The sequence below is a fragment of the Lepidothrix coronata genome, unplaced genomic scaffold, assembly GCF_001604755.1.
Source record: "Lepidothrix coronata isolate B3197 unplaced genomic scaffold, Lepidothrix_coronata-1.0 Scaffold18, whole genome shotgun sequence".
NCBI lineage: Eukaryota > Metazoa > Chordata > Aves > Passeriformes > Pipridae > Lepidothrix > Lepidothrix coronata.
In genome coordinates this window covers 919,697-946,798 of record NW_016690198.1, presented here as the reverse complement: position 1 = coordinate 946,798, position 27,102 = coordinate 919,697, and the positions used below count along the sequence as shown (strand labels likewise).

Below are 27,102 nucleotides of genomic sequence, written 5' to 3'. Positions count from 1 at the left end.
GCTCTTCCCTAGATAGACATGCACTGCTTTCTGAGAGACCAAACATGGGCTGTAGAACTATATTCTGGCATTCTGCTCCCACACAGGATGTTACCACAATCTTCACAAAATAATCAGTTCTTTCTTGGTGCCCTCATCCCTAGCATGGGAGAAGCAATTCTCTGTTCCAAAAAGGCCCAAATAATACAAAAAGTATTTGGAAGAAAAATGCTTTTAAAATTAAAGATGTTGAGGGGAATGCTTTTTAATAGTTTTAAAAATTATTTTCCCTCAGGAGCATCTTTAAATGCATCACAGTACCGTCACAAATTTATGAAGAAAGCTTTAAATGAAGAGTGTATATGTAGAATATTTGTCATTCCCATTATGCCAGTTATATAAAGTACAATTGAATGTTTACGTTACCAAATGAAATTGCTAATGGAATAAATGGAACTTTCAAATAGAATAATGGAGCAATAGTAGAATATTCTGGGAGATTTAGGGATTTACATCACTAAGGGTCTTTAAGAACAAATGAAAAGTATCTGACAGGGATGTTCACTGAATGAAGCAAGAGACCAGATTAATAGCTATATTTTTGAATCAAATATACATTTTCTTCTGATCCTTATGTCTTTATTTGAATGAAACACATCAAAGAATGACTGTCCTTAGAACTGTGTGATCTTGTACTAAAAATTAAAATACAGTGACAAATATTTTCAGGAAAAATATTTACCATTTCTATTCATTGCTTATCTGATGGAGAAATGTTGTTGTTTCAAAAGGAATAACTTTTCTTCATTTCAAAAAAACCCACAGACCTAAAAATGAGAAATATTACTAGAAACTTGATCTCCTATATTCATTTCCTTGTGTTTAGTGCATATAAGCAAGTATTTTTTTTTAATTTGAGACTGTCTACATCAGTGCCATAGGAAGAGCATATCTGCAGTCTGGTCTATGTATTGATTATTTCTTTCTCACATGGTAAAACAAGGTGACTTCTTGTCAGCTTTTTTCCTTTGAGCAGATATCTGATGCAGTTCTGTATATATCAGCACTGCTGATATATACAATCAATGATATATTGCTGTGCTGTGAAACTTCTTTCTCTCTATCTTGCATACCATTTCTCTTTCCTCCCAGTACTAAAAATATGTTTGTCTTAGGGGCATTTCAAATGCAAGATACATCTCTCTCAGAGCTGTACTGGCTTGAATATTAGTGACTGCTCCAAAGTCACAGGATTCCTGCTGCAGCTGGAGATGGGATGCCAGGGAACATGGCTGGTGGCTCTACACCTTTTTGGGAATAGACTTGATGCGATTCCTTCAGTGTGGCAGCTGCTGTACCATATAACTGCTGGGAAAATGATGTTGAACTTGTTGAAATCCTGAGCCTTTTCTGTCAAGGATAGGCTTCCAAATACTAGTAGTCTTCAAGTAAAAATGTTAATGTAGTTGTTACTGTCTTTCCTGAAGTTACACTCTTAATAACTACACTTATCTACATTTTGTGAAATTTCCTGTTCAGACATTCTAAGATCATCCAGTTCTCATAGTAGTAATTTTCATTGTCTAATTAAGAACAGAATCTAAATAATTGAGTTTTTGGCTAGGCTGTCAGTCATTCATTTCTTTTGATGATGCAGTCAGGGAACAGATGTCAGCTGAGTCCAGATTTCCAACTGTCTGAAAATCCTTGTTGCATGCTAAAAATCCTTAAGAAAAAATACAGGATCTAGGCAGGCAGGACTAAAACACATTTAGCTCTAGCAATGCATCACACCAACAGGATAGTTCCTGGTTAGAGACTGGAGTATGTTTCACACTGATAATATTTTGAAAAATTTCAAAGGGGTGGGGGGAAACAAAACCAAAAACCAAACCAAGCCAAAAATCCAAAAGTTTCACAATCTCTTACAATTATTTTCTTCTTCGCCTAAATCTTTCTGAAAACCAATAAAATTTAGGAAAGGCAGTCACTATCCTTGTCTACACTATTCTGTAGGATTAGTACAAGCACGGATAAAATGAAAACGTATCTGTGCTCCTTGAAGCTTACTGTCAGTGAAGATTCTGCTATTCATACCTGTACAGAAAACATCCCTGGGCCTAGAAAAAGTGAGTCCTCTCCATCTCTTTTTAAGCATATCTGCAGGGTCTCATCTTTTCCATTCTTTACTTCAAAGATCATGGGGACAGAGAAAGTACTTTTTCTTTCATACAAAGGGACAAAATCCATAGCATCTTTCCAAGTTTTTCACTTGTTAACCTGGACAAATCTACAAATATTTTATCCAATTTTACTTTATGTTTGTTTGTTTGTTTCTTTGTTTTTTAGGTTTTTTTAAAATACACTTTGATTTCCTCCAGGGTTATTTTTTCTTAGCAAAATACAAGGATCTTCCATCTCATCTGTTGTCACACTCCTTTTCTAAGGGTAGATGTAACGTGGGGTCTTTATATAATAAATGGAGTCAGCTGTCCAATGAGGTGGCAATCAAAGAGGCTTTAATTCAAAGCCAGCGCTCTTTCTATTCCTTAAAACCATGTGACTTTGTGACCAATGGGGTTGTCTATTCCGGTGCATGTCCCCTGGGCTTCCTTGCCCTCAGTGTGTCCCCTGCAGCCCTGGACACGCCTCCTACAGGTAGCCTGTCATGCAGCACAGGCATCGTCCAAGAAGCTTGTCCGGGCTGCAGATGATATTAGAATACTTTCATGTTTGCTCACCAGCCAGTGTGGGCAAGGTTGCAGCTGATATTAGACGTTTGACTCTCATCCTGTCTGCCCATTTATCAATATACACTTCTTCCACTGAGTGCTCAGCATCCTCAACACATTTACATTGGTGCAGCACCCTGGCAGAGCTTGCCTGAATTAAAGAATCTGATTAAAGAACACAGGCCACATGATTACTACTCCCACTGCTTTGTGAGATTGAGCTGGGCCTAGGAGGCCAAGTATTAAATAAAAAACCTTGCCCTTGTCACAGGAATGAAGATATCATATCACCAAGCTCATCCTCAGTACGTGGCCTGCTCCAGAAAATGCAGGAATACAATACAACTAGGACAATAACAAAAATTTCCAAATCTAGTAATTTACATCAGCTTTTACTATGTTACTTTTCCGTTTACTCTTTTTCTTTAGAAAAGTACTATTAGAGAGATGAGGTATTAGACCTTGAATTGTATTTACAAATAATGAAACCATTTATCTTTGGCTCTTACAGTCACATGGATACAGCGGGTTCCACTGTGGGTTTAGTGACTGTGTTGACATACAATTTGGAACAATGTGATTTCTGGGAAACAGACTTGTTTTGTTAGTTCCAAGGCTAACATAAATTAAAGGGCAGTACATCAGAACCTGCAATGGAGAAATCAACCCAAAGTCTGACTTCCTTTGCAATTTGAGAGACTAGTCTATCTAGTGTTAAAACCTTTGTGAATGTGGAATGCATCTTTTTTTTTCCATATTGAAGCTTTCCCTTCATTTCTTATGCAAGGATGAATGATAGACCCGTTTTATGAATTTTTATAAGCAAACACTCCAGCAACCAAAACATTCTATTAAAAAAGAGACTTTTTCGAATTATATTTACTTTGTGGGTATATTCTGCTGGGCAAAGAGTTCAGCTCATATCAGGAATCCCTAAAAAGTCATATTCAGTCTGAAAAAACGCAACAGACTATGTCTGTTATTCAGGCTTTTAAAAAGACAGGGTAAGCTAAGAAAGGGGGAAAGGAAAAAGAAACTAAACGAACAACTGAACTCTGTGTTTCTATTGTGAAACATCTGTATTTTTTCTCATGTACTAGATGATGAAATGACTTTGGAAGCCAGAAAACATACTAGTGTAAGCTTAATTCACCAAGTCAATACACATACCATTTCAACTGGATCAGATGTTTTCCAAGTTCTGCAAAACACTGATCACTGAAATGCTGCACTCTAAAAACAGTTAATTCCTTGGTTTAGTCTGCCATATTTTATGAAAAGTTTGCTGGTTTAAAAGTAAATGGTGGGAGAAATGAACCCAACTCAAGAGAGAGTACAGGTCAGGGTTGCAATTTGCAAAAAAAATTACAATAAATACAATGATACAGAGAAAACTGGTTTTAACCCACAATGACAGATGTGTAACCCTGCACCCTGCAACAATAACAGAACAGTGTTTGTTAACCTCTGTGCTGAGCACCATGTGGCCCCTGTGGGTGCAAAGAGGAAGGGAAACCTGTTGGTCCAGATGATGGTCTCAGTTCTGTTGAAGTAATGATTGCAGTCTTGTTGAGAGTGGCAATGGCAGTCCTGTTGGAGTTCTGGGCCTCCTCTGGATGCAACAGGTGGTATCAGAAGTCCCAAAATCCCAAGATTATATATGCTCAGGTTTAGGTGGAAATGCCCAGTACCTCCCCCAGGGCAGGGAGTTTCACAATGGGTGATCTAACTCTGTGGATCATTGGATATTTTTGAAGTCTTTGATGGTCTAGGTGTTGAGCTGCCTATTATACCAGTCCAGTATGGCCCATTAGCAGAGATGACCCCTCAGGCTGGGTGTGAAGGTGCAATGCCTCCCTGGAGGGGAGTTATCACAGCAGAGTCATAGATGTGAAGCCAAAGAAACACTCCTTGCAGAGTTCCTTAACACCCAACTTGTAGCCTGAGGTGTCAGGTATGGTCTGGGCAGCTGCTGCAAATGATCCATTATTAACAGTCCATCAGAAATGACATAGTGAGTGTAGAATACACAGTTTTGGTTATACCCACATAGTGATAAACTGGTCAGAAGTCTATCCAGGACAGAAACTGGATATGGAATGAGGTCTATTTCTGATGAAAATTCAAAATGGAAGACGTGCTTCTTTAAGTACAGATAATATATGCTGTAGCAAATTACATATCCAAATAGCATCTGGTTCAGTTTCCTATTACATACCACACCCAGTAATAAGAGCAATCTCCCATCAGCAGCCATTGACATATCCTGTGTATTTTCCTTTTCCTAAATACAGAACGATCAAAATCAGTAAAAATGTACTGGTTGAGAAAAACAACAATACACGCTTTAAAAATATTACTTAAAGGACCTCACTGCAGCTCTGCAGATATATATATAAAGGTCTCAGAATATGAAAAGGGGGGAAAAAAGCAGGAATGGGATATGCAAAAGACAGAAGAGAAATCATCAGCAGAAGAGAACAGGTCTTCTAAATATGAAAATGCTATAGCATTTAGAGTGCAGAATCAGAGCATCATGGGAAGAGGTAGGATACCTTTTTCAGCATGATCTATATATGAAATGTCAGGTTGTTTAGAAGCAAGCAAAGATTATTCATTATCACATATGTTCTTAAGCATGCCAAATTCACAATCTAGCTATTTGTTTGTAAAATAATGCTATCATTGTTACAAGATAATTAGAGTGGGAATTAATGGTTACTGGAGAGTGAGATTCACTTCCCAGCACGCCTATACTTTCTGAATTTACAGTTCACATAAATCTTCAAAATGGGATTGGTCTAGTATTTTATTGCTAATTTGTATATTGTTTTCAATGCAATTACCTCTTGGAGATAAGTAACCTGTTTTTGTGTTTTCCTTCATGATAGTATCGGTTTTGTAAGGACAATGCCGTGCACAGAATAAAATCTAACAAACTAAGTCACATTTCGGTTGGATCACATTCAAATCACATACATAGTAAGAGGTAGGTTCCAAGTGGTGGCCACCTCTCTCCAGAGCCAAGGAAGAGAAAGCTTCAGCTTCCACCTGCAGCTTTTAAAGGGACCAGTCCGGTCCTTTCCTCAACCCAGGCAAGAAAAAAAAGGGTTCCATTTCCTTCACCTCTGAGTTCCCTGACAAACAAAAACCTCCCCCACTCTGCCGATGATGACGTGGGTGATGTGGAATAAACAGTTCTGAAAAACTCCACCCCTGTTTCTCTATAATCATTACAACAGCATCATACATATATGGCTCCTACATTTACAAGTTTCATTGGCCACTGTAAAAGCTACAGAGTGAAATTTTAAAGGAAAGCTTGCTGGATCCCCAAGTCCTTTAGGGGAAAGCAAAATAAAACCCAACAGATAAAACCAGTAATTTTCAAGCTTTTCATTTGTCATCAGTCCAAAGTCCAAGGCAATACACATTGCATGCCCATTTTTCAGTTTTGTACGGCTATTCTTTGGAAGATCTGGTTACATTATCTGAAGTAGTGTGCACAGGTTTATGTAAAAAAAATTGTTGCATCACATTTTCCCATTCGGAGAACTTTTTGCTGTGCAGGAAAATTACATTGAGAAACTCCACATTATTCTAAATGTGTGCTGCATTTGGGTTTTCTCATAAATAAAAGCCTATTTCCAGTCACATTTAACCTATCCAGAATTTAAAAAAAATAAATAATCTTTTTCACAGATTTCTTCTGTCGATACTAAAATTGAGGAATTTAAATACTTATATTTGACTGGAAGATAAAGGTTGTTTACCTTGCCAACTATCAGAACCCAATTGCTTGTTCGCATTCCCCTCTGGTGGCAACTAGTATATATTACAAAATATAGCACACGCTGCAAAGGGTAAATGTTAAACAGAAATAAAAACACTTTACTGAAAAATATCTTTATTTTTAATTGTAAGTCTTGAAACATTTTGAAACAATGACCTCTTTTAAATACTCTTCAGCAATAGCTAACAAATTCTCTGCTTAACCTCACCTTCCTGCTATTTACCTTCATTCAAGAACAGCAAAAGAGAGAAGCTCTGCATAAATAAAGTGAGGATAATAGAAAACCTAGTAACATCAAACATCTAAATTTTCTGGAGTATTCCTTATATTCTTACAGGCACAATCAAAATGGACCTTTTTTAAAGTTTTGTTGAATAATGAAGAGTCAGGAAAAACATGAAGTTAAGAAGTAGTCTCTCAAAAAAATTTTTTGACAGTGAATTTGTGCATCTCACAAAAGTAAGCAATGATCTCTTTTAGGATTATTTAGATGAGAAAACTCAAGACGCTTGTGCACTATATGGCTTAAAAAAAGACTCAAACTGCCCTCTGCACTCAGGAGCACTAAAACAGACTAGAATCCTCTTAGAACAGCATGTTGTAACCTGAAATATAGAAAGTAGGTCTTCAGCAGGGGGAAAAAAAACATAGAAATTATGTCAGCAGGAGTCAGAAAGGATCTAAATTCACGGACCTGCTGTTGCAAAAAGCCGTACAAGACACTCATATCTACATGCTTAAAAGAGCTAGGAAAAGAAAAACAAAATACTTTTTCTCCTCAAGAAGGATGAACTGTACAGGCAAATAAAGATAGTATTTTAAATTTACTTTGTAACTCTAGCTTATCACTGAGCATACTACATACTACACTGAACATACATACTACACAACTATTAATCTGCACGTGAATATATAACTTATACATAGACAGTGCAAAGTACAGAGCCTAATCAGAGTTTTCAAGAAATCTCCTTTCACCCTAAATGTTCAAAGAATCTGACAACTGCCTCCCCAACAGAAAGACTGTCATGGCAAAGAACCCCAGAGCTCAGTTATACTGTTGATACCAGAAGATGGGGCATTTTATTTCTGCTTTGGGTAGCACTGAACTCACAACATGCACCAAGGTTTCCTTGCCTCTCCAGTCCTTCATCAATGCCTACACCTGTGCTGCAAATTCAGAGATTACTTAATAGTAAATCTCTCCACTTCTTGTGCTCCTAGTGCTTATACATAATTTCCATTTGTTCTTATTTCACAAGCCAGTCGCTTCCTCACTTAGTCTTGTCTTTCCAAAGAGCTTTTCCAGAGGTTTTAATTTTGCACGCTCAGATTACCTGATACTATACCCCTTTGGTTCAGCTGTGGTCAATATGGAGTCACAAAGCTAACACAGACCAAGTACACACAGTTTGTGTATTCAAACACAGGGGTTTAATGTCAGGTGCTTACAGTGCTTGAGGTTGCCCATCTCAAAATTCAGTTTCAGGCACTTTCTACCTCTTCTGTTCCTTTGAAGTTGAAAATTGTCTTCAGTCAGCACTCACTGAAATACTATCATAGTCCCACCTCTCTCAGTCCTTGATAGATTTCTGACTCACTATGTCACCAACGCTTCTGGCTACTAAAACCAATGCTAAAGCTATATGGTCTTTTGTGGAGTATACCAGGGTCTAATATTTTGTCCATTGACCTCAGACTTGGCAAACCCAGTCTGCAATCTGGACTGTCACAACTCACATTCACCCTGGCAACATGCAGCTTTCATCTGTTACGTACATTATCCTGTGGATCCTATGACCTGTGCCTGGGCCATGCAAACACTGGGTCCTTGTTCAGGGAGTTCAGAGATGCTGTAGCCAGAACGGTAGTGACAAGGAAAACTCTGCTAATCTCCTGATAAATCTGGAGTGGCTTTATACTGTGCTAGTTGCCAGCAAGAATAACACTATAGGCCTTTACTGTACAAGTAGTATGCACAGGTGTTGCGACCCACCCCAGAAGGAGAGGGTAACCCAGATTTTTATTAATAAATCCCTTGAGGCAGATTAGGGTGAAACAGCACTGAAAAATATCTAAACACTTACATGAAGGGTTTATTTTAAGAACAATTTTGTTTCAAAGGTAAACAGGTATGTTGTCGTTTTGGGTGTTAGCAGTACAGCAGTATTACAACATCTATAGCAATATAGCATTATCAAAGCATAGCAATATTAAAGCATCTATAGCTATACAGCAATATTAAAGCATAGTGATACAGTACTATTAAAGCATAAAGATAACACTTAAGGAAATGCATAAGGGAGAGAAAGGGAAAGAAAGGAAAAAGGTGGAAAAATATATATAATCACTGCCTACTGGATCCAGTGATAAAACTTGGTAGGTACAGCTTCCACATTGGTTGGTTGAAGTGGTGGCCTTGCACTGTTGGGGCTGGGACAAGCCCCCCATAAAACTCAGAGGTGTTATGAGTTATTATATATTTCTAGCTCAGGTGGGAACACCTTGTACCTCCCCGGGGTGGGGAGTCTTACAATGGATAGTGTCACGGGACATGTGACTGAGTCTCTGATGTCTTCTAAGACAGTTGCAGCTGCCTATTGTGTCAGCACCAATCATGGTCCATCATGGTCCAACATTTGAGATGCACAGCCCAGGCTAGATGTGTGGAGTTATCATGTAAAGGAAGGACATTGGCATGATAAGAGGGATTCTCCCACGTTGCTGGGCTTGCCTCTTCTTAGCCTCTTCCCTTATTTGGAAATCCAGCTTGTAGCTTCAGGTATGCATCCGCACCCAGGAGAGTTGGACAATGGCACCCACTTACCTGATGTGAAGGTCCTTTGGCAGTGTTCAGGGAAAGGCAGGCTTTACTGGGTGAGCAGCTGCTTCTTTTCAGTTTGCAAAAGTCTTTTGATGATCTGAGAATGTGTAAGTCATTAACTGTTTCAGTCTCTGACAACAAGTAGTCCTGGTAAAGAATCATAGAACTATAGACTCATAGAATCATAGATTTATAGAATCAACCAGGTTGGAAAAGACCTCCAAGATCGTCAAGTCCAACCCTTGATCCAACACCCCTGTGGTTACTAGATCATGGCATTGAGTGCCACATCCAGTCTCATCTTAAAAACCTCCAGGGATGGAGAATCCACCACCTTCCTGGACAGCCCATTCCAAGGTCTGATTACTCTCTTTGTAAAGAATTTCTTCCTAATATCCAACCTAAACCTCCCCTGGCACAATTTAAGACCGTGCTTTTGTGTCCTACTACTGGTTGCCTGGGAGACCGACGCCCACTTGGCTACACCTTCCTTTCAGGGAGTTGTAGAGAGTGACAAGGTCTCCCTTGAGCATCCACTTCTCCAAGCTGAACAATCCCAGCTCCCTCAGCCTCTCCTCATAGGACTTGTGCTTAAGTCCCTTCACCAGCCTTGTTGCTCTTCTCTGGACCTGCTCCAGCACCTCAATATCCTTCCTGAACTGAGGGGGCCCAAATGACCAACCATGTCCTTGCTGAGTGACCTACAATTAAATATCCAGGTTTTGATCTGCTGTACTGTCCATGGACCCCCATACTGGGAGGTTTTTTCATTACAGGAAGTTTTTGAGATGTTCCGAGCTGGTGGCAGGGTCAGACATGGTTATGGTATACTGTTATGAACTCTCACCCAGTCACATTAAATGTGGATCTACTTTTTTCACTGAAATAGCTATGGCTCAGTTCATTTAGCAGTAGAGTTATAAGAAATAATAATCATCAAGATTTTTATTATTATTCCTTCTTCTGGCCCTTGCCATGTTATGCACTCTCTCAGTTTAATGAGACTGAAGTGTTTTGCTAAGGAGGATGAGTTATGAGGTAGATCAAACTCCTCTCTCTAAGCAATTGTAAATCCGAAATTGAGGAAGTACGAAGAAAGAAAAAATAACAGCCCTTTATTAAAGGATATACGTGTATTGGCAGAACAACAAAAGAACACAAAAGAAACTAAACAATAATCCTCTACCCAAAAAAAGTCCCCTTCAAAAAGGAAAGAGTTCAATACTTCCTGTCCTTTGGTGCAATTCTAATCATGATCACAGGGGGCACTGTTGGATCACTGGAGGAGCAGAGCCTGCAGTGCTCGGTGTTGGTCAGCAGGGGGCGCTGTTGGGCTCTGGCGGTTGCCGCGTGAGGCCCTGGAGCGCGGGAGAAGCCGAAAATGGAGATCTTCCACACACCGAGAAGGGGAAGGGGAAAAGGGGGGAAAAGGCTCTTTCCACAAAACTCACGCTGTCTGCAGCTGGCCGTGGCTGGGAATTTCCCCTTTTCCTCGATGAACACATGCCACTGCCAACACGGGAGTGGAGGAGGGAGAGGGTGACCTCCTCCCCAGAGGGTTCCTCTGCAGGTGGGTCAAGCCTCTCCAATGAAATCCAAGCAGGTCCGGGCTGGGGGCAGAACAGGGTGCAGGAAAAACGGAAGAAACTGGGGCGAGAAAACAGCCAGATGACCAGACCAAAAACAGAGTGAACCTCCAACCCCTCAAACACACATCTTGCCTGGGTTAAGGCAAAAGTGAATCGCCCCTGTTTCTGAGGAGAGAAGGAAAAAAAACTCATCACCCCTCCCCACAGTCTTAGGAGGGCCATCAGTCTGGAATGCAGGCCTGCCAGTTAGTTCTTTTGTGTGTGTCAATTACTCTAGGCAAACCCCTTCTGCCTCCCTCATTCAACATCTGTCTTTTACAGCAATGCAGGGGAAAGAAAAATTCCCCACTTGGTTTTTTAGAACAAGTAAACCTGTGACATGCACATATACACTTTTCATATGCTTTAATAAAATGACCACTATTTCCCCTTGTGTGAAAGGGCTTTATATAAATTTTCTGCTCTCCTCTGTTGTCTTTTCACTTGAAGCATTTGCTTTCATAACTTTCATTCAAAATATCAATATTCTAATTACCTTGCCATAACAGGTACAACGAAAAAATAAAGTGATACGCTGCATGTGGCTAATTGTTACTGTCAATCAGTCTATCAACCTACAGAAAACATATATATATAATTGGTAGGATGAGCTGGGTGTCCTAACTGAGGTTCATAGCTCAGTCTGCACCCAACTTCTGTTTTAAACTTTATTTTTATTTTCAGAAAAATCAAAAGACTAATAATTATTTTTTCATCAGACATCTGTCCAAAATACAGAGCTGCATATTGGGACCTGCCACATTGCATAGCACATTTTGTTTGTATTAAGTGTGATCCTCAAATCCCCTTGTCATTTAGAGCTGATGGTTATGCAAACCATAATCATCAAAGACTCATAATCAAAGTCTTGGTTTTCCACAGACATAAAACTCCATTTGACACACGCTGGACTCTTCCTTTTGGAGGGAAATAGCAGGTAGTATCTTTGGGGAAGAACTATTTAACAGATAGTATTTCCAAACCTCAACAAATTAGAGAGATGGACAATCACCAACCATATGAATTTTAACAAGGGCAAGTGCTGGATTCTGCACCTGGAATGAGGCAACCCTGATTATATGATGGACTAAGAAACATGAAGCTGGAGAACAGTGTTACAGAAAGAGACCTGGGGATCCTGGTTGATGGCAAGTTGAATATGAGTGAACAGTGTGACCTGGCAGCCAGGAGGGCCAACCCTGTGCTAGGGGGCATCAGGCACAGCATTGCCAGCTGGTCAAAGGAGGCAATTGTCCTGCTCTGCTCTGCTTTGCACTGCTGTGGCCTCACCTTGAATATTGTACACAGTTTTGGGCACCACAATATAAAAAAGATATTAAGCTCTTAGAGAGCATCCCAAGGAAGGCAATGAGGATGGTGAGGGGTCCGGAGGGGAAGCCTGATAAGGAGCAGCTGAGGTCACCTGGTTTGTTCAGCCTGGAGAAGAAGAGACTAATAGGAGACCTCCTTGTGGTCTTCAACATCCTCATGAGGGAAAGCACAGGGGCAGGTACTGATCTCTTCACTGTCATGACAGGACTCAAGGAAATGGCATGAAGCTGAGTCAGGGGACCTAAAGGGTGGCTAAGAAGTGGAACAGGCTCCCTAGGGAAGTAGTCACAGCACCGAGCCTGTCTGAGTTCAAGAAGCATTTGGACAACATATAGTGTGATTCTTGGGGTCACAAGTTGGATTTTGATGATCCTGACGGGTTCCTTCCAACTCAGTCTATTCTACTCATAGTTTTCTTTCTTAGTTACAAGGCAGTGGTCTTTTGGAAAAAGTTAGTTCAAAATGTCCTTACTAAACCAAATTTATATACTTTTTAGATCTTCCTGTTTGCAATCTATTAGGATTACATATCTGTATTTGTATTTGGAGCACTACATTGAAACTAATATTACTGGGCTCATTATTAAAATTAATTACATAATTACTATTGTTGTAATTTGTGATAAGCAGTCCAGAACAGTGGCCTAGTGAATCTCAGGAGAACATTTATATTTTCCTTAAATACAATTCTTAACTTACCATTTAGAGAGAGCAGTCTAACACAATCATCAAGTTCTTCAACCCTGTGAATTCCAAAAATTCAGAGGTACATTTTCAGAACAGCTTAGGAGAAGTCATAGGAAATGTCCCTCCTAAAGGAGGGGAAATTAACAAAAACAGATGATGGGAAAAAATAAACTTTTTTCCCTTTCATCCCAGATGCAAAAAGGAAATTGTTGTCCTGTGACTCTTCATGTAGGACCTGTGAGAAATCTGCTGATATGTGTACTACATGTCCAGAAGGTAAGACTTCAGCTTCCTTGGGTAAGTTTTGCAAAAGACCGTAATATTCGGTATCTTACACCCTACCAGGGAATGTTTCTATCAATAGTCACTAGAAAGTTCCTTAACAGCTGAAAGGATAGGCAGGGAATCAGACAATCAGCACCTGGAGTCAGGCATCAGCACATGCCTTTGGCAATATGGGTTAAAAAATTGTCAGGTAAATGGTGTTCCTTTCCTTTCAATCAAAAGTTGTAGATATGATGCAGGAGTTACCAAACAGGGATTTATTCAGGAAGATGTACTTGATAATCCTGATGATTCCTTCTAACCATAAATTTCAGTGAAGTCTGAGCAAAATACTTTGGGAAATTGCTTAAAGAATGTTTTTATTCATGCTTTTAAGCATCCATGTTGAATTTTGAGAAGTAGAAAGCTTCCTTTATAGCCATCCAAGGCAGGAATCTTTTAAATATATTTCTAATTGATGCATTTACCCACCTGGGTTGCTCTTTTTCCAGGAAAATTTCTTATCCATGATACCTGTGTTTCTCTGTGCCCTCAAAAAACTTTTGGCAACATTGCAAGTGGAAAGTGTGAGATGTGCAGGGATGGTTGTGAGGTATGTTCTGACCAATGGCATTGTCAGAAGTGTCAGGCTGAACAGGACCAGCTTCTCTTCCTCCACAAAGGCAGATGTTTACTGGAGTGCCCTGAGTAAGTAACGCCTGCTGGATAACTGGCCCTTATTTTTTTTCACTGTGCTCCTTCTCTTTGAAGTTCAGATCCATTATAAACCTTTCAAGGAAGACCTAAATGTAACCTAAGGTACCAGAAACTGCCACACTGTAAAAATAATTTACAGTCTGCCTGAATAAACAGCATTTTCACTTGGTTAGAGAAAAATCAAAAGTGAAGCTAAGATATGAAATCCTATGACAGATGGAACAGTTCCCATTGATTTCAATAGGACTGCGGTGCTTCAAGATGGTTCTTTATGGTGAATACAAATAAGCCTCTAGTCATTCTTCAGATTTGTTCCTTCCTCAAAGTAGTGCAGAGAAGTGGTATGAATCAGAAAGTTAACCTATCAGAGTCCAATATGGAAATACAGTGCTTAAGGCTTTGACTCATATTCTTTATTTTTTCCTGTAATAAATGGAATTCAAAAAGAGAGATTCCCATTTGACTGCAACTGATATTAGATGGATACTCAGGCACATGAGTAGAGCAGGTTCTGCCTTTTCTGTGCTTTTTTAATCAGCATTCTTCATAATCAGCATACACATAAAACCTGTGCTACCCAGCATGAAAATCTTGCTTAGTTAACCTTTTTCTTCACAAAAATGTGCAACACCTACTTTTCTTGCAATCAGTGCAAATTCTTTGCCACTATATTTCTGGTAATTTTGTCAAATTAAATAGTGAATGCCAGTGGAACACGTTCATGAAATGTCAGAGTAAATACAAAGTAATGGCACTAAAGCCGACTGTAGTCCAGAAACAACTTTTAATATCAGAAACTGTGGCATACAAGCAAAGATAACGTTTTGGCATTAATACGCATGTTGTGAGTACCAATGCTCCAGTTATCCTACGCAGTGAGTATAACACAATTAAATCTTTTTGTGTAGCACTAATCTTTTCAGGCATTATTATCCCCCTTTTTCCCAAATTCTAAACTGTAAATAATGGCTTCTCATGATTCAGCAAAGTTCTCCTGTTTTAAACTCTGGTTTGAGACTCCGAGGCAAAGTTCTTGAGGCATAACGACTCTCCCCTGGAGCAGAGGATTATATCAGAAATTTTTTTAGGGGGTTGGTTCAGTTTGATTTTTTTGAGTTTTGGGACATGCTGTAAGGGATAAAGAGGATTGGCTTACTGCACTGGTAATTTTTAACAGAGGAATTTTCAAAGACCAGACTGAATACTCAACACAGAAACAAGAGATGACAGGACTGTGAGAAATAGATGCAGAATCTTGACAAAGGTTAGAAGAAAAAAAAAAAGATGAAAATAGATGGCAGGCACAGCTCTTCCTATCTTTTCTCTAACCTTACTCCTAATGCATCTCCCCAGCCTTTCCTTGGAAAGATTACCTCCAAGAAGGAAAGGAAAAGCACCCTTCTACAGGGAAAAACAAGCTTCTTAATGTAAAGTACATATTCTGGAACTAATTTCTATCTCATCTTCTTCCCTAGTTTTCACCAATGGCTCTACAGCTCTGGATTAGCAGTCAGCTGAAAATGTCAACTTGCTTGTCCTTTAATCTTGTAACATTGGTTTTGAGAGTTTAGACAGCCTCTCTTCCTATACATCTTCTCCTGAAATACAAGTGCAATTTTTTCTGTATTGTCTTTATGACAGTAACTGTGGCTGTCTACATTTGCTCTCACACCACAGATACCAATGAAACATAACCCCTCTTCATCACCTCTAGCCTGCCTTCATACTACCAGGGTTTTCTCTTTTCTTTCGCCCCTCTAGGGCCACTGAGATTGTATTTCTCTGTCTTTCTCTGGTATCACCATTGCAAGTCAGCTGCGCAAGACTAGAAATTGCACCTTTCTTTTCCCAAAGATCTATCTTATGTAAAGGAGGAAATAAAGAAATGAGCAAGTAAGAAAGTTCAACGTCCCTTAGAGAATATGTACAAGAAAAAAGGAAGGTCAGATGCCCTGCATCTGCACTAATCATGCACATTTTCTTTTCACAGACACAGGGGATTTAAGTGGAGGACAGGTAACAAATTGTATGAGAAACCTGTAAGATCCAGAGAAATGTGTGTGCTGGGAAAGTCTCCTTGAGAGTTCTTATAGCCTGGACTGTTTGATAACTTTACATTGACCAGAAGTCTGCTTTGTGTTTTTTGTTTTTGTTTTTTTCCTTCAATAGGGGATATTTTAATGATTCTGAGACTTGCAAGGAATGCAGTGGATCCTGTAAGACATGCACAGGAAATGCGACCAAATGCCTGTCCTGTAAAAGCCCTTTGCTTTTGGAGGACTGGAAATGTAAACCTACCTGTTCAGAGAAGCATTTTGCCTCTGAAGGAATCTGCAAACACTGCCCTGAAATGTGTCAGGAATGCATTCACGATGAAATATGCAAAGGTATTACGAAGAATTGGTCTTGACTTGGCTAAAATCCACCTAGATCTGTCTGGAGACAGACTGACAGAAACATAGATCGGAATTGAAGTTCTGTAATGTGCAAAAATAAAAAAAGAAGTGATATGCATATAATTTCTATTCTCTAAAACAGAGGCAAAACAACTGGTGCTTTATGATGAGACTCAGTCAAATGGTTAATCTGTAAAGATTTCACGTTGCTTTACCTGTTTCCATTGTTCCTCAGAGATTTCTACTCATTTCATTCTATTTCTGATCTAGTGTATACATATCTAAACACTTACATATGCATTTATACCAATGTGAAATAGAGAACATTTCTTTCCTTATTTGGTTGAACTTCATATCCCCTAACGATTTTTGCAAATGACTGTTGGAGAAAGAAATTTCCGTAATGAAACATATTAGGAAAGCCTGGGATATCCTGGTGAGGCTGAATCCCCCCTCAAAAATTTCCATAGTTAATATTAAGTTAGCATAGTTAATATTAAGTTAGCCATTCTGGAAAACAAACATATTAAACCAAGTACTGGTAACAAAAGTAGCAACTGATTCACAGCTCAAAGACAAACATTCAGGTCAATATACTCTAGACAAACTCATATTTTAATAATAAGCTAAACAAAACTTCAGATGTGGACATTCCTGATTTTGCAGAAAGTTCATAATGCAGATACATACATGCAGTATGCCAGGAAAAGGCTGTCTATATTCAGTGGTAAATGGTTTAGTTAATATCAGCAAACCTGAACCAGTGAATTTGATTCACAGTCTCTTGATATAGCACAGAAGATACCATGTGAGGATTAGGCCAGTATGAGTGTTTTGAACAGGAAGGAGTTGAAAAAGAAAGTCTCAAGCTGTTCTGTCGCCTTCTGTTATGACAGATAATGCAGAATTTATGGTTTCATAGGATTTATTCACTCCATCACTTAGAGAGTGAGAATTAGCTGCCCCTTTGCTTACCCATTTTCTGGTCTCCCCTGTAGAGTGTATGGACCAGTTCTTCCTGCATGAGGGGAAGTGTGTGCAGGAATGCCCTTCACACTTCTATGCTGAAGACAAGCACTGCTTTCCCTGCCATGCCGACTGCAAGGATTGCAATGGGCCAGATTCCAACGACTGCACAGCATGCACCTTCAGCTTGTTTGTCCTCTACAATGGCATGTGTTTTGAAGAATGCCCTGAAGGGAGTTACTATGAAGAAGCCACTGGAGACTGTCAAGGTTGGCAGCTGTTGTTTCCCCAAAACAGTACTGAGATACGAATGGATCTGTTTAAAGGCCATGTTCAAAAAGTGTGTGTGCCAGCTAAGGTCGATACCAGTGTCCTGGAATCAAAGGAGGTAGCTAATGCAGAAAAATAACAAGGCTTGTCTCAGAACAGCAAAATTTGAAGAAAGCAGAGAGGGAGGTAACAGAGCTACATATGTTTAATATTATGGGCAACCACTATGGTAAAATGCTGAGAATTGCCAGAGACCATATGTTGCAAAACCAGTGCTGGTTCAGAAAAAAATGTAAGGAACTGTCTGCACAAGATTGACAATAATTTCTTTCAGCCTTTCATCCTGAGATGACAACTGCTTCTTTCAAAATTAAAGCTGTAATAATACTCTGAGATGCAGCAAGAAATGGTGATGTTCCTATTGTTTGTCCATTTCAGCGTGCAACAGGACATGCCAGACTTGTTCTTCTTCCAATGCCTGCCTTACTTGCAGAAATGGCCAGATATTGAATCGTGATGGGCACTGTGCGGTATCTGAGTACTGCTCTCCCACTGAGTTCTACGCTGAGGAAACTCAGACTTGCAAGTCTTGTCACAAGAAATGCTTCCACTGCTCAGGACCCACTGAACACCAGTGTCTTAGCTGTGCAAATAACCGCTATCTTCTCGGTAAGTATCTCGCTCCTGCCTCTAGATTTCATTCTACACCCAAAGCATGAAGTAGGCAAGTCTCTGTCACATTTATACAATATCTAGGGCTGCATCAACCAATAAATACTGTGAAGTTGACCTGACAAGTAGGTAAATTGTGCAGAGATAATTTCTTCTGTGAGGCTACCTGGAAACTCTTTATGAGACTGGGCTTGCCACTGAGGCCAAAGACGGACTTTTAAGTAGCAACAAACTCCATGGCTAAACAAAACTCATATGTTTAATTTCCTTGGTATGTACTCTTCCTGTTTTTTCCTGACCTTAAATAAAAAAAGAAAGCTATCCTTAGCATCTTTTTTTTTTTGGTTTTGTTTGTTTGTTTGTTTTTGGAGTTGTTTTTTGTGGGAGTTGGATTTTTTTGTAACTGTATCCACAAAGGGCTCACATTTTCATGTTGACTTGTTTAATCTGTGCAGAGGTCTGATGAGTAAAGAAATACATAAACAGAGCTGTTAAAAAGTGATATATGGATCCCTAGGTCAGTATCTAGTGGATGGCTGAGGTGCAAAGCTACTTTTCTGATTTGAAGCAAAAGACTATACTGTCTCAGAAACTAATTTGTAAAAAGCATTAAATCCTAGAACTTAAAAATTGCTTCTTTGCATATTCTTCTAAAAGTAAACAAAAAATTTAGAAAACAACTGGGAGAAAAAAATTATTAAATTATCTTTCATGCAGGAAAAATCTAAAGAGAATGTGGATTGAAACTGAACCTAAGCTTTTTGAGTCTAATTCTAATGCAGATTTTGCATTCTTAAATTTCTGAGGCCTTGCATCAGACCTGTCTTTTTTATCAACACACCCAGCTGCTTTGCACCATTACAATTGGTAAAGTTAATGGAAGCATGTAAAGAAACATCCTGTAGTTGAGAAAGAAATGCAAAAAAGAAAAAAAAAAACACAACACTTCCCCCCTGCAAAACCTAGAAATAAAGTATCTTCCTTTGCCCAGTTGCAACCTAAGCAGCAAAACTATCAAGACAAGCTATGTAATAAGTACAAGTAACTCATGAGTAATTACTTCTCTCTTAGCTTGATGCACTTGCCGCTTGTTAGATTAGTCTTAACATCTCATTCAGGATTCCTATTTTAGAGACTGAAATTTCACTGAAAAAAAGTGGGATCTACCTGGTACACTTGGCAGCATTACAGACCTTTAATCCCATATAAAGTAGCAGCCACAGACAAGGGTAAAGACCAGTAAATAAATGTCATTAAATCTCAGATATACCATCCGATTTGTCATATACACAGAATGCAATGAGATTGATGCTTAGAGCAAAACATAAGGAAAATGGCATGCAGATAGAAAGTTTCCTCATTACTAGTGTTGCCTAAAAGTGTCACTAAAAAGAAATCTCTAAGACTCAATTTGTGAGTTAGAAATCAGGCATTCTTTAGTTGGCACTGGATACATTGGTCGTCATTTTGCCAAAATGCACATCAAGCTATCTTCACTACACTTTATATGTCAGCCTTACATGATTATTCATTTTTTGTTCCCTGCATTCCTGTTACATATTCATGATGCTTCCCAACATTTATCATATATGCTTAGCCTTATAAGGTCTCAGAGGGTCTTCATCAAGGGTCTTGGTGGTCTTTCCTGTCTAGAGCCCCTCAGAGTTCTAAATGACCTCCTTGTGAACTTCTTCAAGACAATTCACCTAGTTATACAGGAACTGGGTGTTGCCTGACTGGCTGCCTCAGTTCCCCTCCTCATTTTTTCTTTAAATCACTTGGTTCAGCTATCTGTTGTTTCTGTGTTGTAAATACTATCAGTTCTTTTACATCTCTAAACCTCAACATCACTGGGATAAGATTTCTTTTGATTATTCCAAAAGAGATCACATCTTCTGTTTATTATTATGTTTATACATTCATATTCCCTAAAGTAAAAAACTTATTTGTTCTGCAGAGCCTGCTAATATACATAAGACACCAAAATGAGGATCAGTAAATTAACAAGACTTAGAAGAATCAAAAAATAATTTCTATATCCCAACATTTGCTTTTCTTGTTCTGGTACATGTATATCAGCATCTCCTGTTGCAGAGTTTGCTCTAGCACAACTGTATGAGTTGTTTTATAGCAGCAGATACTGAATATGATGCATTATTCCGCATTGTTGTCTGTGCAGATACAACCTGTGTTGAAACATGTCCAGATGGATATTATGCTGATAGTGATGAGGGGCAATGTTCTGCATGTCACAGTGCCTGTGTCACTTGCACTGGAAGATACAGCTCACAGTGCCTTTCCTGCAAACCGGGTTGGTACAGACAAGGAAAAGGATGCGTAAACCAGTGTCCATCAGGGTAAGGTCCAAGATCTTTTGCTAAGAGCTGTACCACAGAGAGAGCTTTGAGAAATTAGATCACTCAGCAGTATTCTACTTCAGTAGAACTGTGTTTTGTTTCAGGTGAAAATTTCTTATGTCGTCCCACTACACAGGTGGTAGAAAACCTCCTCTCACAGTAGAAAACTCTCAGTTGCTGCCCAAGTTGGGACCATTTTGATATGGTGTGGCTATTCTTATACTCCAAAGGTGATCTGAGGCTATATCTATACAGAACAGTGTGAACCAGAATAAGTATATGAACTTATCTGTCCATCAGCTTGAGCACAGGAAGCAGTGTAACTTTCCTCAAGAACCTTTGCAGCTTCCCCTGAAGTTTCGATGAAGTTACTTTTTTTTGCATTTAGTGAATGTTTATAATCGGTGATAATAAAAACAACCATTAAAACACCTCTCAACTGAGCACTCATAATTCTAGACAGAAACTTCTTTAATGAATCCATTTAAGTTCAAAATGTGAATTTAGTGTGCTCTTGTGACTATATCTCAGAAATTCAAATTTAGAAAGTGGACCTATGATTTCTGTTTCAGATCCCTTTAGTTTAAAAGTAGAGTACGATTGCACTGGCTGTTAAATTATCATCCCATTAAACTGGAGGTCTACAATGACCGCATTTTAGCAAAACACCAATGTATCAATTCTTCTTTTTACCTGACAGCATAACTTGGGTGAATAGAGTCAAAGCAGAATTGAGCTTTTTTGAGCCCTGCCTATTTATATACTTTGTGACTGAATTCACTCTAGATTTTAGAAAGTATTGCTTTATACACCTTCGCTTTACAAAGTCTTGCTTTATAGCTGAACTCCAATAGCCAAGGAAAATTAAAAGGAAATTAATTCTATTTTCATTGAGATTGCAAGTAATTACTGTGTTCACATTAAAATAATTTTTATACATTGATGTAATCACAGTAAAAAGCTAAGAATTAAATATGTTTTGGTTCTCCTGTCACTGCTGAGCTTTATGCAAAGCTATGACTATCTGATCTGTTTCAGGTATTTTGCACAAAATTCCACTGGATTATGTGAGAGATGCCACAAGAGTTGTAAGGAGTGTACGGGACCTCAACCCACAGATTGTCTTTTATGTGATACATATTTCTACCTGTTGCACTCGAAGAATGAATGTGTTAGCTCTTGTCCTCAGTACTACTACGAAAACAAGGACGACAATGTCTGTGAAAGATGCCACCCTTCCTGTCTAACTTGTGAAGGTAAAAGCTTACACTCTGCTTTGAGCAAAGAAGGTGTCACTAAAACACCTCTAATCTCTCCTCCAAGATTTGGAAACACTTCACAAAGATACATTACACGTACAGTGCTACAAACCTGGCAATGACCTAAGTAGCTACAGTGGGTGGTGGAGACCTCTCCCTGGCCCTGGGTGACTTGCTGCACTGACTGTTCCCTGCTGCCACCTTACTTTTACAGTATTGAACAACTGAGATGAAAATAAGGATATGAATTCCTGCCAAGCGGTCTGCAGGGCTTCCTCAAGCACAGAGCAGAAATGTAAAGACAGCCACTTAACAGGGAGGGCTGGAACTGAGTTCTGTTGCCAAGTCAATGAAGGGAAACAAATGGACAACGGTAATGAATTTTCCATCAGTCAAGCCTCTCTCAAAGATGCCCATGAGCTTCAAAAAATGGGCTCTGTTAGTTGCAGAGCTGGACCTCATTTCTCACACAAATACTGAATAATAAGTGAAATATACCTTACTCTCTGAGCCATCCTACTGTATGCTGCCATGTAAAAGTCAAGCCAAGGAACCTAATTCCAACCACACATCTGTACAGTCTGCAATGGGAAGAGTAAAGACCCATAGAGCATATCTTTAGGGTAAAAAAAAATTATATATATCACTATATATATATATAGTGACACACATATATTCAGATTCTTAGTTTTCCTAATTAATCTATTTCTGAAGCAAGCAGCATTAATCAGTTAGTTAGCAGGGCTAATAAGTATGGATTTTGTGAAGGACAGCTTTTGGCCAAGGTTCTCCACAATTTTACTTCAGCGCATTGACCTAATTGATTTTCCTGAATGTGTCAGAGCTTCCCTGTACAACTGATTCCAGAATCATCTTTTCATGAATATAAAAACACATAAATACATTTTGTGGGCACATAAAAAACCAAGACAAGGCCCAAACTTCTTCTAATACCAACCTCTTTCTAATACCAAACTCTTCATGCTGAACTCCTCACTAGTGATTCTTATTGTTGACAAATACCCTTTTGTTTTAGTGGTAGTGGTCAGTATGATTTTTAAAGGAAGTTAGCTGACAATTTTCCTGTTTTAATCTTGTTGTTTCATTTGCTCTTCTAGGAAAGGGAGCATTCAGCTGCACATCTTGCGTATGGAGCTACAGTTTATTAGGTGGAATGTGCAACTCAGACTGTTTTGTAGGTGAATACAAAGTCCAGGAGACACCGGGACAAGAGGTACCCCTTTGTAAGCTTTTTCTGCTGTGAATCTTACACAATACTAGGAACAGATTGCTCTTTGCTGAGTTTTTAAGTGTGCTTATCTTTAAGTATGTTTACCTGTTTGTTTCTCTTTCTGGGGTTGTTGACTATAGAGTAATCCTCTATAGTCAACAATGATATCAAAACATTGTTTGATGATATCATATCATGTGAACAAAATTAACTATATTAGTCAAAGAGCTAATATCATTATATATTTTGGTATAACTGAGATTTGCCCATGGATTTCTGATGCCTTTTCTGTAAGAAATCATTTTGCATTTCTGATTGAGAGCTTTGCTGGCACAAACCTCTAGTGGAGGGACAGGCTAAAATTAACAGAGCTGTATATTTAGAAGAATAGGACTACAGTTAGATTTGGGTCTGTGCCACAAGTCTGGGCACTCCAGCTTCCAGATTTCCACACCAACTGCCTTCCAAAAATGTTTATTCAAGAGTATATTGTGAAAGCATAGCAGCTTGCCTGAGATGTTGCATACCCTGGAGTCTCTGGCCTGGAATATCCCCTTAGCAGGGCTACTTCACACCAGTGAGAAAACAGCCTAAGAGCTGGAGACCACAGAGGTCCGCAGGTCTTTGCAAAAGCTTTGACTCTAAGAAATTATGATCTGCTATGATCCTCCCATCTTGCACAGGTTCTTCAATCCAGGATAAGCAGCCTTGCAAGTCTGACAGCAAGTTTGGTGAAAGTTTATTAGAGTTTCCAAATCCTCACAGTGGGGTCCTTGGTCCCACAGCAGAAAAATAAAGTTTTTTCTCCAGTCAACCAGGAATTGTGAATGCTGGAAACTCTGAAACACCTGACCTCAGAGCATTCTGCAAGGCATGTGTGACCACAGTGACCTTTGGTGGTCTTTGTACACAGAGGGTCCTAGCAGCCTATCTGAAATTTGAGAAGAGTATTTGAATCTAACCTGGTTTTGTAGAAAAGAACCAACACAATCTAATAGAAATCTGTTTTGATAGAAAATTTCCAGCCATCTTTATTCCTTATTTCTGCTCATTCTCCAGTTAGAAAGAAAATGCATTCTCTCAGCTGTCTTTTTTTTTTCTTTCCCTGGGATATTTCATGTTGTTTCTTCCATGTCAATTACTTTTAATGATACTCTTGAGGAAGCTTCTGGAAAGTCACTTTACCATCATTACTGCTGAACTACCATAGATCTGCTAGCGTGGGACTAGTAAAACAAAAACACACTTTCTGGCCCAATGAGCTTACAGTTTGAATAAACTTTACCTTCCTGTCTAGCTAGATGACATCTCTAATCTCCAACAACAATTTATCCCATCCCCCTACAAGCAGACCACTGAGAACTCAGGAAATAGGAGATTTTAGATTTGCTACTGTATTTGCCATTGACACTCATGGTGCCCAGAGATGATCACCCAGATAGTGAATGACAGGACAGAACTATCAGGTCAGATCCAAAGAATCCAAAATGAAAGGTGCATTGCTTGTGTTCTGTGTTTGAAGGAGGATGAACCCAAGTGTGAGAAATGCGACAGCTCATGCACTGAGTGCAAGGGACCTGGTCCTCTCAACTGCACAGTCTGCCCAGCTAGCATGCAGCTCTACCTAGAGGAAAGCCGCTGCCTGCCCTGCTGCAGTGACTCTGATCCAGCAGGCAACACAGAGTGCTGTGACTGCAGTGAAACACAAGGTAGGACCATGCAGTAGAAGAGCAGTAATAGTGCTGAAGGGTTTTATGGCTGATTAGGCTGACATTTAAAAATCAAAAGGAGAATAGACCAAAAATATGCTGCTGAGCTGTTGGCAGTGTGTTTCTACTGCTCCATCACCAGAATGGGAAAGGCTTTACAAAAATAACAGCAATCGCAACTGATGCTGGAGATGGCAACTCTCACTCACAACCATTATGTCAAATGGCCAGGCATTTTATAAACTGGATGACTGAGAAGTGCTTGCTTCAATGAGTAGAAATCTGAATAATTTCATTTGTGTGCCTGCTAGCTTTTCTGCTTCTTTCTGATTATTTTGAATCAAATAAAGAAGAATAGGTATCTCAACAACCTTGTTGACATCCTTACAGTATCACAGCTACAAAAATACAGTTGTGCTGCTGGAAAAGTAAGCTATGTAGTTAAATGATTTTAAAAATGTAAACAGTCCTAAACACTATACTGGGCTTTTTAAGACAGATATACCACACACACACAAACACATGCACGCAAGCTCATATAATCTTTTTTATTTTTTTTTTAACTGCTGTTGTAGATGACTGTGTGTTACAGAACACTGTACCCCCCAAGAGAAAAAGCAAAACTACTTTCTTTGTTATCATTTGCATTTTGCTTCTCCTTGTCATTGGAGCCATTGTATTCATCTGGAGAAGATCAAGAGCCAAAACCCAGACTGTCAATAAAGGTGGGTATGAAAAACTGACAAATCACTCCAAAACCTTTCCTTCCTCTGTGAGCAACTACCACAAGAGTCCCAGTTACCAGGAGGATCAAGTGATTGAGTACAGAGATAGAGAAAATGAGGATGATGATGATGAAGAAGATGACATTGTATACATGAGCCAGGACGGCACAATCTATCGCAAATTTAAATATGGACTTTTGGAGGATGATGAGGAAGATGAACTTGAATATGATGATGAAAGTTATTCATTTAGATAAGTTTTTACTAACTTACTAATAGTAAATTGGTCCTGCTCTGTTGTTTTTCTTATGAAATTACAGCAATTTAGTTAAGTATATTTAGTTACTTGATAGCATGCTGACCTCCAAATTTTTTGCTAATAGTTATTGTGAGAGCAGAATGGTTTCTAAAAACATTTTTTCCTAAAGCTTTGCATAAATCCTTTCTAGACTTTTAAATATCACTCCAGACATAGTCTGGTTAAGAGATTATGTTTCTGTGCATTTGTGTGGAGAATAATTCCTTTCCCAATATGTATTTGTGTGCATTATAAGTAATACAAACTTTGCTTCAAACCATGCACACACACTTATTAAGAACCTTGTCAATCACTACCAGAAATGTGATAAGTAAAATGAATGTGATAAGCAAAATGAATGTATCTACCTTATGAATGCCACTGGGATAGGGTGACAGTAGTTTACTACTTTGTGATTATAGTTACTCAGCAGTTCGTGACAGAGTAGGCAACTTGGCTGACTTTACCTAGGTTTTCTTCATTGGCGTCACCTGGTACATCTGTGTTCCCTGAAGCCAACACATTTCTCTTTATAATCCTTATAGCACTCTTTCCAGGGAATCTGGGCATCTATGATGTGAAGTTTTAAGATTTCTGATGGTGACTATTCCTCACAACCATATTGTATTCACAGTTTATATGAAATATAACTAAAATATTTTATATATCAGCCTCTGATTAAAACTTACTGTGAGTGTTTGTCAACTAATCTTTCATTGCACTGGATTTACCACAAAGGGGAGTATTGTTAATAAGCATGGCGTACACATACATGTGCCCCAAGCAGCTTTTCTATTTCTATTATAAATGGCTCAGGGTGTTCAGAAAAGAGCAAAGGGGATATTTAGCACTTATTTGATAACTTGAAAGAACACAGAAATATGATTTTTAGTTATTATTATTATTATGATAAAACATCATTTTAAAGAAAAGTATGCTTTGTGGCTCTTTGTTGTGAAAGAATAAATTCTTTAACTGTCTTAAAAATGCTATTATTTGTTAAGTTTCATTCACCTTCAGAGTTCCTTTAGGTTTCCAGTGAAAAGAACTGTTCTAGAATGATAAACCAATTAGATTTAGTGTCTACAAAGGATTGTGTGAAAATACCCATTTTATGGCTCAATATGTCAGTGGAATTTTTTGCATTAAGTATTCCTAAAGACCTCAAGATAGTTCCATCTGTAAGATTAATGAAGTTTTATGGTGAGGTTTGAATTTTAACCTTCTAGTCATTTCACCTCCAGTAAGGGAGAGGAATGTCAT

The 27,102-nt window shown here is 38.8% G+C and overlaps 1 protein-coding gene across 5 annotated transcripts in view; it reads left to right on the top strand.

The window, feature by feature from the left end:
* The window catches only part of PCSK5 (proprotein convertase subtilisin/kexin type 5), a 257,925-nt gene extending 231,133 nt beyond the window's left edge, over window positions 1-26,792 (top strand). For 4 of the 5 annotated variants that reach the window (XM_017807261.1, XM_017807263.1, XM_017807264.1 and 1 more), the window contains 10 exons: window positions 13,168-13,251; window positions 13,752-13,947; window positions 16,126-16,343; window positions 17,351-17,587; window positions 18,027-18,257; window positions 20,440-20,617; window positions 21,656-21,873; window positions 22,995-23,110; window positions 24,630-24,816; window positions 25,392-26,792. In XM_017807261.1, coding sequence (XP_017662750.1) covers window positions 13,168-13,251; window positions 13,752-13,947; window positions 16,126-16,343; window positions 17,351-17,587; window positions 18,027-18,257; window positions 20,440-20,617; window positions 21,656-21,873; window positions 22,995-23,110; window positions 24,630-24,816; window positions 25,392-25,798 — 2,072 coding nt within the window. In that variant the 3' untranslated portion in view covers window positions 25,799-26,792. Of the gene's footprint in view, window positions 1-13,167; window positions 13,252-13,751; window positions 13,948-16,125; window positions 16,344-17,350; window positions 17,588-18,026; window positions 18,258-20,439; window positions 20,618-21,655; window positions 21,874-22,994; window positions 23,111-24,629; window positions 24,817-25,391 lie in introns of those variants that run through there. The other variant, XM_017807266.1, reaches the window with a different exon arrangement.
* The last annotated feature ends 310 nt before the right edge of the window (window positions 26,793-27,102 follow it).